General features: G+C 37.1%; 1 protein-coding gene across 1 annotated transcript in view; it reads right to left on the reverse strand.

Moving 5' to 3' along the window:
- Positions 1 to 4,275: 4,275 nt before the first annotated feature.
- The window catches only part of SMS (spermine synthase), a 45,333-nt gene continuing 36,765 nt past the window's right edge, over positions 4,276 to 12,843 (reverse strand). The window contains exons 10-11 of the mRNA XM_077343045.1: positions 8,818 to 8,933; positions 4,276 to 6,052 (exon numbers count right to left, since the gene is read on the reverse strand). Coding sequence (XP_077199160.1) covers positions 6,010 to 6,052; positions 8,818 to 8,933 — 159 coding nt within the window. The 3' untranslated portion in view covers positions 4,276 to 6,009. The remainder of the gene's footprint in view (positions 6,053 to 8,817; positions 8,934 to 12,843) is intronic.

Consider the following 12,843-nt stretch of genomic DNA (forward strand, 5'->3'; position numbering starts at 1 on the left):
ACAAGTAGCCTCCCTAGAATGGGAAGTTTGCTCCATTTTAGATTGTCAGGAACTAAAGTCTGCCACACAGTTTTCTCATGCATTTGTTAGAAAGATGAACATTAATGATGTTATTTTCTCTTTCGACAGAACCAATGCATACCTCCATAGCAGGCCAACCATGAATTGCATCTTGGTATAAAGTAATAGATTTCCAAAAAGCAATCTTTGTTGATGCTTGGTTGGCAGAAAAGTTTAGAATATGAGCACTCCGCCTATACATTTTTCACTTTAAATTGTGGATCAAGAGATGCCAGAGTAATCCAAATATCTTGTTATTCTGCCAGATATAAATCTGGGCCCGAGATCTTCTAACTATTATTCTTTGGATCCAAGTTATAAGTGTATGGTTAGTTTTACGCATACCTATATAGCGCATTAGTATTTTTGTATTGTCCCTTTCTATTTTTTGAAATGATTTTGCACTCCTTTAATTATCTTCATTTGTGATTTTTTAAAAATCAAAACTGAAAATAAAATGTCATGGGAGAGACAAAAGATGAAAGCACCAATAAAAGCCACACTTTGAATGTTCCAGTTTTACATCTTTGGTAGTACCATTTTATTACTTTCATCTTATTTTGTCATGTATTGGTTGCACTTGACACAAATAAATACCACGTTTGTCTGGATCTACCATTCTCTCTCTGTGAAGACTTACCCAGAGTATGCCGAACTTTTCAACCTCAGCATCTTTATCAGAGCATAATTCTGGAACATAAGACTAGGAACTGTTGACAGGGGCTTTCAACACATGCAGAGTACATTGCTTTCACTGCTAAGCTACTATAGAATATCTTGGAAACAACTGAGATTAAATAGGTCTTCCAAATGAGACAGAGCCTATATATGGCAAAGTCTGCATATTAAAGAAATATTTAACAATTTCTAAATCATTCTTTACTATAATTAGTATATGGAGAAGATGCCTATGGCTTAATACAAGCCATCATGTAAATGCATTGGTTTGCTTACTATGCCAGTGAATATTTTTCCCCCTCAGTCCCAAAATACATGTGCACCTGCTGCCTTTCTTTCACATACATGGCTTTCTTTCACATACTGATTTGTCATATTTCTGGGTCATATTTCCAGATGCTACTTTGGTGGCTCTCAGTAACTATGTTCAGGGAACTTTCCAGATCAACTCATCTGAGAAACCACTGAGTCTACTACCAACAAATCAGCAAGCTACAAAGGACTGTCTACAGTGCACAGAGTTCGTGTGCATCTTGTTATGTCTGCTGGGCTTCTCTATTGTTCCTGAAAGTTTGCTCTAGGACCATAACAACATACCCTTACAACTGCACAACAGAACAGAGAACAAAGCAAAATGTGTCTCCCTTTACTGTTCTTGATTGATGAAAACTTCATAAACTAGATGAGTACCTTCTATCCCCATATATAGTTTAATTTTTTTCTATAGAGAAGTTTGTTAGGGAAAAAAAGAAGAATCATCAGTTACTTAAGACCAATGGAAAACTAGGTGAACTAATTTTTCAAAGGCTTAAAATCTAGCAAAACCACAATGTTTACGACACCCCACACATCGTTGCAATAAGCTATTTGGATGAAATAATTCTAACTGAAATGGATTAGAAAAATATAAACAGAAGTATCACCTGCAGTCTGAAACCATTTAGAAAGATTTAGAAGGCATTCTGTTGTTGAAGTCTAGGTGGCTGTTGCTTGAAAACACCAGGCAAATCCCCACAGGATATAATAAATGAAGCTTAAATGCTTGCTTTCCTTAAACACACACACAAAAACTACAATAAGTGAACATTAAAGAACTAAATATAATTATCCTGGTAAACCAAATTGCTATGTTCCTAGTCAGCCCTTCCCTGACACTTCCCATAACGTTTTTATATGAAATAAAACACTCAGAAAAGAATACTAGCCTATGCAAATACAGGAATGCCTTCTTGATACTTCCTTTTTTCCCAAATGTGGCTTTTTAAAAATTGCATTTTCTGACAACCCAGCATATTCACATGAAGCAAAAATGAACACAGAGCTTCCAAAGTGCATTGGAATTCTACCAAAAAATGCTATGAGGTGTTTATGCATATGAGCATTCAAGAGGAAACCAAACAAATACAAGTCATTAGTACTAATCCAAGGTGGTGGTGACACGCAATTAGGTAATTTTTAAAATTTGCTTTTATTTACCTGATTTATACAGCTGCCTTTCTGCCCAATGGGATTTATTTCCAACTTCATTGCATTCTCACAGCATCCCACTGAAGTCCTAACAATCTCCCATGGCAGAATGGAGATTTAAATCTGGGTCTCCCAGATATTGGGTGACCATGTTTGTTACAAGAACTATATGTAAATAAAGTAGCAATGTTTTAAACATTTCTTCAGAATTTACAATAGAAAAAGAAGAAAGGTACGTGTGTGGGGATGATATCAGGTTATTCCAGTATTTGTTTTTACACACACCGGCATGTTACAAGTCCATTTTTTAAAAACTTGCTCCCAAGTTTTTTTCACTGACAGAAAGGTATATGAATTAAAGTTTCTAAAAAATACCAGTTCTGTCTCTTTTGTTGTTCAAATTCAGAACTAACCTTTCTCCTATCATCATCATCCTTCCCCCCCCCCGCCTCATAAAAAGGAAGTTGTGATCAAGGACCTCTCACCAGTTAACCAGTATGCCATGTAGTCCAAGTGATCTGTCTAGCAACTGCTGATGAAACCGTCCTTTTTCTATTGGTGCAATATCCCTCACTCAGGGCCAATTGCAACTCTTGTTCAGATTTTCACAGCCCCCTCTCCCTTTCAGGACTGCTGTGAATGGAACCTCTAACTGCAACTGCCTGAGGCAAGGAACATGTTTCTCTGTGTGTGCCATGCTGAGGGACAGCCTGAGTGACGCAAGGGGTATCTGTGGGCTACTTAACACTCCTGCTGCAGCTGGCCTTGCTTTTGGAAGGAAGACACAGTCAAGGCACATGTGTCTCTTCTCCCCCGCCTCCAGATTCCCTCCATTCCTCCTTGCCACAGCCTTTGCCTCTCCAGTTTTCCCAAACCCATTGTATTTTTTTTTTGCACACCGAGCTTTATTGCTAGTTTGTTATAATGTGTCAAGAAGATAATACGGCAAGATCCCTTTAGCCCCAAACTAATCAAACACTGTGCTCATGAACTCTGTATACAACAAAACTGAATCACCGTTTTCTTCCTCAAACATTATCAGTGTATTTAACCTTATTTCAGTCAGTAGCTAAGTTAGAAAACAATGCTTCACTCTTGGGACTCTCAGTACATTGTTTACTCTTCCTTTTTGTACATGAAGTAATATAACAATACAGGCCCTTCTTCATAAAGCCACTGTACAGTTCATATGGGAACTTCCACCAAAACCATGTTAGTTTTGTTTACATCACTCATGCCTACAAAATTGTAATACAATTGGATTTTTTAAAAATACTAGCGTTATTAGGAATGCTGCATCCTTTGCATACCAAATTTATGATAGAAAGTATTGGCAAGTTTTTATATACTTTGGACATAATTCTACTATTACTTGGAAGAGCCTCATATATTGAAGTTCCTCATGAGCAAATTCAGGGGGAAATAACTAATTAAACCTAAAATTTTACCGTATGTCTTCTGCTGTCAATTTAGAAGGAGAAAAAGAATGCTATATGAAAACAATTTATAAGCAGGGTAAGAATTCAGTATAAACAGGGCACAGTGTACACTTTTAATAGAAACAGAAAGTCTGAGCTTCCCATGTGTACTCTGCCATGTGTACTCTACTCCAACATAAATGCTCAGTCACATCCTACATTTGAATTAGGACCCAAAAATTGGGAAACAAAAATATGCAGAAAGTGAAATTAGAAATAATGAAATCTGCCTTAAATGAAATCTGCTCTGTATCAAAGGCAAGAACAGAAAGTGTTAAAAATATTTTATATCTATACAGATTCAAAGGATTTATTAGCTAGATTTAGTTTATATGACAAACAATTCAGGACCTGTTTTATATGCCCATTTTGTTAACATTATGAGTACCCCAAGGTGTTATATACATGTTTTAGTGCAACAAAACAGTACATTTCAATCAATGCTGTGTCTCATTGCAGAATTCCTTCATAAGTTATAAAGGAGCAGAGAAAGCACTTCTTTACAAATAACAAAGAAATTCTCCTCGGAGAGAAACAACATGGAATAAATATGTGAGTTTTGTCACAATAAAAAAGAGCAAGAAACAGAACAAACCTTGTGATAGTATTTATTGATTTTGGGCACACAGTCTACTTGTGACAAACAGTGATATCCTATGAAGAAGTGAAATGGAAAACAACTTTTCTACTGAATTGGGGGGGGGGGTGTCATTTTGTTCTAAGACCATAAACAGCCAATGCCAAATAGTACAATTTAATCCTCTCTCCACTTTCCAAACAGTTGTATTTCTGAGTTATATTTAAGGGTTTGTTTCAGCAAAATTATCAGTGAAAGACCAGTAAATACACATAAAGAACTTACAAAAATATAATTTTACCACCACGTGGAGAAGCAGATAGGAACTAATGTCTATTTCAACATACACATGTAGATGCAATGTATTTGGTAGCGATGCCTAGGTCAGTCACAAGGTTCACAGATGGGCTTCTCTCAGTTGAGTAAATACTCTTATTTATAGGGCATGCATAAAATATAAATACGAGATGCACAAGAATCTTAGGAGCACAATTCACCAGGACTTTCTGCTGCACACATGCACTGACATGAATGGGATTTCACCAGTGTTTCCATTTATTGTGATGGGGCTGTTGAGTTTTCAAGGTGCACTCTCTGATGTCCCTTTTAAATGGCTTTTCATACATGTGGAGCATTGTGACTAAAACTAAAACAAAGAGTATAACAGGCAGAAGAATTCCTCACTATACTTTTCAGCTTTTCGTATGCACTTGAGGGGTAGAAGGAAGCAACAAGCCGAGCTATGGTTTTAAAATTTATAGTGCTAACAGTATTTGTTCATTTCTCCCTATTTGTAAGACATGTAAAACAGACTCTTAATCCCAAGATTACAGTTCACTAGCAACTTAGACTACTTGTCAGTGATACCATTTCAGTGGAACTACTTTGTGAACTTCCTTATATGTAGCAACATTAAACTTTTTGAAAAGTCTGCAGAATAAGACTAGTTTGGTACAGTTGAACAATATCTTGTTAGCTTCTTCCCTTTTAAAATAAGGATTGGGCCCAATTAAAAGTTCGTTTGGATGTGGCAAAGTAACTTTTCTGTATAATTTTCAAGTGATTAACTTTTATTCTGAACAAAGCCTTGCAGAATTAAGATCTGGCATTTGCCCCATCACAAAGAAATACTAAAATTAAATACCAAATCTTGACTCAGGGGGCATGCAGCATAAAAGTCTACCATAAGAAAATGTCGTGTCATTGTAGCTTTGCAACATCACAGTGGGCCTGGAGGTATCCTTAAAAAAAAAAGTTTGCCCTTATTTTCTCCTCTAATGGAAGCACACTGAAGATAAATTTGTTTTAAAAAAATACTTAAGTCTATTTAAAGCACCATGCCTATTAAACAGGTTAATGTCTGAAGAAAGAAAAATCTAAAGGGCCACACTAAAATGCTAGTATTTTCTTTTCTTAAATTCATTTTTGAAGAGTGAAAAAAGCACATAAACCAAAAATAAAAATGATCACATTCTAGAAGTTCAGTGCATTCAGCAGCTATAGTTTTGCTGCTAGGTCATCTACATTAACTTTCAAAAAATAATACCCTAGCTCATCAAAATATACATTTTCCATTTGTTTTTAAATTAAAATAATAATAAAAAACATTTAAAGAATTCACAAAGTCGATAGCATGACTGAGTTTCAGATCATCTACAGCATATAATTTAAAGATTCCAGATGCCGAGATATAGCACATGGCAAGCCTACATGCTTCATGCAGCATGTGTGGCGGGAGAATCTAGAACTTCAAACATCGGTCCTCTTCTTCCAAACAGTATAAAATACCCATCTGAACAAAAATTGAGTCAAGGAACCAACTAAGCATCTTGTACAATACCACAAGAACAGTTTCCAAAAACTTTCCACAATATTCATTAGTTTTCATAATAAAAACAGAACAGCTTACTATATCTTGCTATTTCAAACATTTCCAAGGCTTTTTCATTATTATTATTACCAGTTAAAAATGATAAATAACCTCCTTCCCCAAATGTTTATACTCTCCTTGACTGTTTACGCACTGGAGGTTTCATGCCAGGCTGCAGGCTGGAGTTTTAGACATGGCAGGTTGCCCCACCTCTTCCTGCATCCACATGGGGGAGCATTTGGCCTGGTGCACCTCATCTGCCCCCGATTTGTGCTCCTGCATGGGAGCTGGGGCACTGAAGTTCCCAGTGTGTAAACGATCCTTATGTCATAGTTAGTTGAAGGGCAATTCCCTGATGTTTCACTGTAGCGGAGTAACTTTTTCCAAGATATTGTGGCTTTTATACAAAAACAGGAAATATAATAGAAGGAACACAAATGTACACATTCACAATCCCTTACATATATTCGCCTGTCACTTTTTCACAACTGGAGATATAGGCTTCATTGTCAATGAAATACGTGATTTGGATGTAGAAATATATTATTAGTGAAGCAACAGCATTGCAGAATATTGTGCAAAACCAATGTACTTGTCCTTCAGGACCACCTCATAACACCTTGATAAATCAAGTGATATGCTGATAAGGAGGTAAATGAGTATATACCTGGTTAATCCAGGACTGATTCTGAGCAGTCAAACAGATATTCATGGTATTTCCATTGACTTCATTGGGAGTGTTACAGGATTTTTGAGCCCAATCCAACCAAACTTGCCAGCTGTTACAGGAACTGTGTCAACAGCAGAAGACCAGCCAGCCTCAGCCACCTGAGTCAGGGGGAAGGAATAAGTTTCTGTCTTCTTCCAGTTAGATTTGTGTCTAGTAGCAGTTTAGTGCCCAACCAGAGTTTCAAGGTATAAACTTGCGAGAGTTAGTTCCCTTCAGCAGACACAAAAAAGAAAGAGATCTTTCAGTCCTTCTATCCATGTCAGAAAGTGGAAAGGGTATCGTAAAGAATCCAAAAGTACAATGTGTTTTACAATGAGCATGATTAGAGCAGAGGTTGAAAGTGGATTATGATATGCATTATACCTTTACAAGCATCTCCCACCTTCTGACTAGGATAAAAGGACTCATATCTCAATTTCTCTCAGTTGACAAAGGGAGCTTTGTTCCCTGAAAACCTGCATCCTGAAACTCTAAGGTACCCCTTTATTTATTTATTTATTTATTTATTTATTTATTTATTTATTTATTTATTTATTTATTTTAGATTTCTATACCGCCCATTTCTTTGCAGCTCTGGGCGGTTTAGTAGTAAGTATGATATCACTAAGCTATTCTTTGCTGAGTTTGCAAACTAGTCAAGAGCGCAAGCACTTTTAACAGTCTATGAACTGTTTGCTTCAGGCAAATTTCATCTTAGACAGTTAGCTGAACTAGTTTCAGAAAAAAAGTAGGCTAAAGGTTGAAATGGGCCTTCTTATCTTGCTTTGCCAGATGCATCTCATATGCACCTGCAGATTATATGTTGCTTATATAGTTAAGAATCAATCAGTATCTTGATAATGTCACATGGTTATGCTAGCTAAATAGCACTACCATAGTTTATTTCTTATGAACCAATCAGTTATTTAGATATCACATGATTATGATAGACAAGGTTTAGATATAATAACTGATATTTTTCTATAACTATGCACTCCTGTGACAATCAAAGCAATGTTGCACTTATGTGTAAATGTTGTTCATCAAGGTGTCTTCTGTGCAGGGACATGTTAGGACTGTACTTGTGCAAGCCAGCCCCCAGAGGCTCTCATACAGTTATTGTGGTATTTCTTTAACAATCCAGAAGGAGCCCCTGCCCCACAGATCTTGTTAGAGGCCATTTTCCTATCTAGCAGTCCTCCTGAGTGCCATGAATGTAACTGCATCCTATGAACTCCCAACAGGGTAAGAGGGAGGGGATGTGTGCCTGCACAGAAGACACCTTGATGAACAACAATTGCAGGTAAGTGAAACACTTTTCATCTTCAATCTTCTGCATTAGGAGACTACAGAGCTCCATAACCTGGCAGTAGGTGAGTTTTGGTTGAACAAGGGGTGTCTATCTCTTGTTGCCGTCACAGAATAGCAATGACAACCATGTTAAACCAAAAGTTTAATGTTAATGGTTGTAGGACTGACCATAAAGACAACATTTTGGACTTTCTAACATACTAGAAACAATTTAGATCCCTCAGATACAGAATTGGTCTGCGACGTCCTCTTTTTGGAGCACTAGGAAAAAACATGATGGGGTCAGAGTCAAGAACTTGCTAAAACAATGCTAAGTAATTTTAGTATTTGTTTTCACAGTAATTGTAGGGTTAACTTTTTCATGTTTGAATTTTGCTGTCTAGCTCACTGAAGAAACTACCTTCTTATATCTTAATAAAATATAAAAGTTTCTGCAGTCGTTCTATCTGATTTACTAGTTACATTCAAGACCATACCCCCCCACACACACACATTCTTTTCTATTATTGGAATTAAAGTTTGCTAATCAGCCTGTCCAGTAGAACTTTTAAGAATATGTACTATTTAAATTTCTTTGCATTGATTTTATAATTCCATGAGCTCCTGCCAAGCCATCCAACATTTTAAAGTTTGTACCATTTTGCAAGATATGATTAACCAAGGATACAGTTCCATATACGAAGGAACACACACAACTTCTTTTGAGAACTTCACAGGACAATATAACCTGTCAAGCTGTTCTTCATAGAGGTTCAAGGCTTCAGTCAGATTGACACAATTTCCCTTCAAGACAAAAGGAAAACTTATTACCTACATACCAGTTATATTGAAAATTAAAGCACAGATTCATCAATAAATTAAAGCACAGATTCATCTATTCAGAAGAACAAAAGTCAGCTTGATTATTTTGTTTAAACAATAGGCCTATGTCTCTTCTCCATGCTTTTGGAACCCTGACAAAAACATATATTTATAACATTTACTGAGCAGCTCATTAGAGATGTGCCATCTCAATTCAGGAATTATAAATGCAACCACAGTGTACCTCAAAAATGACTTATCTAGTTAAGTCAAATTTATAAATTACCCTTTCTCTAACAGAATGAGATCTTTGGACAGACGAGCTTCATGGAATGACTTCCTCAGAGCAACCTTTTCCCTGAGGCAATCGTTATCAAACCAAGAGGAAGGTTGAGTTGGAGTGGATCTTAGGGGTAGGGCCTTAGATCTGCAGGCCAAGGCAATTTGGTTAAATGTTCCTAGAATCTCAGAAGGGGAGCTGGTTCTAGTAATATCCTTTCTTACATTAATCATCTGAGCAGAATTAAGGAGGAGGGTGAATTCAGTGCCAACTTTAGGTGACCATCTAATTCTATTAAAGATCATAGCGTTTTCAAGGGGAGAAAGTTGGGCTTGGTCTGAAGTAATGGTATGAAAGGTTTGGAATGAGAGTTGGAGAGGTAGATGGTCACTTTCAGTGTGTGAGTCTATTGACAGAGAATAAACTGATGTAAAAAAATTGAAAGAACAAAAGCTATAGTCAAGTACACTCCTACTACGGGTTGTACAAAAGTAAAGTCCTTTGAGCCAGGAAATTGATCGAGGCCATTTAAAACAAGCAGATTGTACGCCAAACAGTACGCCTTTCTCCCCTGTATCCTAACCCATACCACACAACAGGGCCTTCACAGCTTGCACCTATCCTGAAAGAGTGAATTAAGCTGACTACCTTTCTGGTACATCATAAACTGGAGTAATTGTCCACAGCCAATGAAGTATGCTTTGTGAAATATAGCGTAATAAAACTGAATGGGAATAGCTTTATGTTGGAATTGTTTGATGGAGGAAATAATAACTGTCAATTAAATATTTCACAACACCAAAAATATCTTCAGTATTCCAAAGGGGAAGATTAATAAAATTTGATATGCACTAATTTAATCTAAGTGTTTGATAGTATTGTGGATGAGGGGCAACTGCCTTAGAAGAAGTCGCAGAGAATTCTGAAAACAGCTATAAAAGCTATAAATTTGGCACAGGAAAAGAAACCTGTAGTTTTATTGTGGGCAAACAGAAATAATTGGACTCCACTTTGAAGAATGGGAGATGGATAGGTTTTAATATCTCCAGGTGTCAGCCATAAAGAGCAAAAAGTTATAGGACTGAGTAACAGAACTGTGGTGGGATTTGTAGTGACTGCCTCAGAACTAGGATTGGCCCCACAGCCACTGGGAGGTAGGTTTAAAACAGACTGTCATTTTAGGAAAAGTACAGGTATGATTTCAAAATCCTTGCCGAGGCTTTACTGTCTAGTCCAGCTAGGAAATTCAAAGCCACTGCGACAATCCTGGAATTGTCCCAGGCACATATTTGGTGTTTGGTATAAATTATCACTCATCTAATCTGTGGAAGAAGATTAATCTAGTGATGGGAAGATCATTACCTGGTGAGGTTTAGACCAAAATGAAGTTTTAAGCACAAGCAGCATTGGAACAACAATCAGAAATATCCATCCCTGAAGAAAAAATGGATCTAACAGCTCTGTGAATTTTTTAGCTGACATTATTAATAGCTATAATGAAGAACAGGAAGGTTTCTAGAAGCAGGAGGCTCAAGACTGATCAACACAACTGGTCCTATGTGTCTTCTCTCTTACACTGAATTTCATCTATGCTAGTTCTCAGTTGAACTAAAGTGCCAAGAACATTACTCTGTAATAGTGAGGGCAGCAAAATGAAAGAATAGTTATCTGCATCATAACGACTGCATGCTGACATCTGACAATGCCACTTAGGTCTGTTACATCATATAATTTGGGAAACACAGTGGTGCCCTGAATAACTAATTGTGTCCAATTTGCTACTCATCCATGGTTCTTCTATATATTTGTGAAACAGCCTGGGGTGGGACGTGTCTGGCTGCAGTTTCCACCCTATTCCTGAACTCTAGCCTCTTTGCTCTTTGGTCTCCTAACGAGAGTCTCCTGGCCTGCTGACTGCCTGCTAAGGACCTCTGTCCTGGGCCTGCTAACGAGCTAGCCAGCCCCCACCTGTCCCACTTGATCCGGCTGTGGGCTACTGAATCCTCTGAAGGTGTCCACCTATCAGGAGTCATAGGATATTTTCAGTTCTCAACCGATGGCAATATACTTCAACATGAGGCCTCCTACTTGTCCACTTGACCCTTGATGTCTTTCACATCAATGCTTCCCTGGTCCTTTTAACTAGAGATGCTGAGGATGGAACCTGGGACCTTCTACAGGTCAGTCAGATGCTCAGGCACTGAGCCACCCTTCCTCTGAAGTTATTTTGAACTGAACACTCTCTCACCCTTCCTTTGTACTGAATGATGTTTGCAGAAGACCTTCAAACTGGATTAAAAGAGGCAAAGCCAGGCACCAGTTTTATTCCTGAATAACTGTAGGTGGTTTATGTTATTATTGTGATGTGATGAAATTGCTTTAGATGTGGGTCTGTTGTCAGCTATTTCAAGACTCTTCAGGTGGAAAGGTGGATGGAATAAGGCAGTGGAAAAAATATCCAACCAAGAAATATGACATTATGGACAAATTTTTCCCACAAATATGGGTGAAACATAATAGACAAAAGAACAAATCAATTTTACACAAGAATGGTTTGCAATTAAAGAAGCAGCATGGGGTAAGATAATGCAGCAAAGGCACTAAAAAGTATTATGCTACCGAAGGCACCAAGACAGATCATAATATATATGCTACCGAAATGAAAATTAAGATAAATGATAACCATGGGGAAAGGATTAGGTAAACAATTTTTTCATAGTTCTTAATTTTCTGTTCACTTTTTCTTGATAGATTTTTATTTTATGTTTTGATAATGTTGTAAAATATAATGAAAAATAATTTAGTATTTCACAAATGGTATGAATTTATACAGATACTGTAAGCATAAAGAAGTTGGAAAGGAAAGGTTAACGACAAGGTAAGAAAGTTGAGTGTATAAACTTGTTTAGTAATCTATTATTATCCAAAGCCCTGCAGCAATTTGGTTCCGTTGCCTTTTACAAAGCATATAATTTTGTCAGCATCAAATTGAATGGGATAGTACATAAACAACCTGTGTGTGTAATTTAGAAATCACAAATAGAAAACAGTGCTAGGTAATTTATGGGACATCCAAGGTAGTTTAATGGCATGACCAACATCTGTATAATGAGTGTCATCTGCAGTTTACTTCAGCAGACAGCCCTGGTTATTCAACTCTCTTCATCATCTTCATAAATGGCAATTAGTCACCACAGCAAATCATGGCAATCAATATGAATGCCTCTATGCTCAATCTGCCGTTTGTTATGCCCATTCACTCTCCTACCAATGTTAATATTTGCACCAAAACCACCATTTAGATTCTCACCAATTTGATCTTTACAAAGCTGTCCAAACATACACATCATGTTCTTTTTCATAATTAAGTAATTAACATAATTATAACTATGTCAGCCAAAGATATCTGCCCAATCAACTACCGGTGACTGCATAATTATGATTAGTTAGGTTGTCTTTTTCAATGCCGTGGTGCCCCTGAGGTGCAGCAAATAGACTTACTGAGTACAATTCACTGAATGCAGCAAGATGGACACTTTTCTCTATAAAAGGGAGCGACTGGTAGTGAAATCTCTTTATGCATGTTTGCCGTTTAGTGAATGGCTAAACATT

The sequence above is a fragment of the Paroedura picta genome, chromosome 6, assembly GCF_049243985.1.
Source record: "Paroedura picta isolate Pp20150507F chromosome 6, Ppicta_v3.0, whole genome shotgun sequence".
Taxonomy (NCBI): domain Eukaryota; kingdom Metazoa; phylum Chordata; class Lepidosauria; order Squamata; family Gekkonidae; genus Paroedura; species Paroedura picta.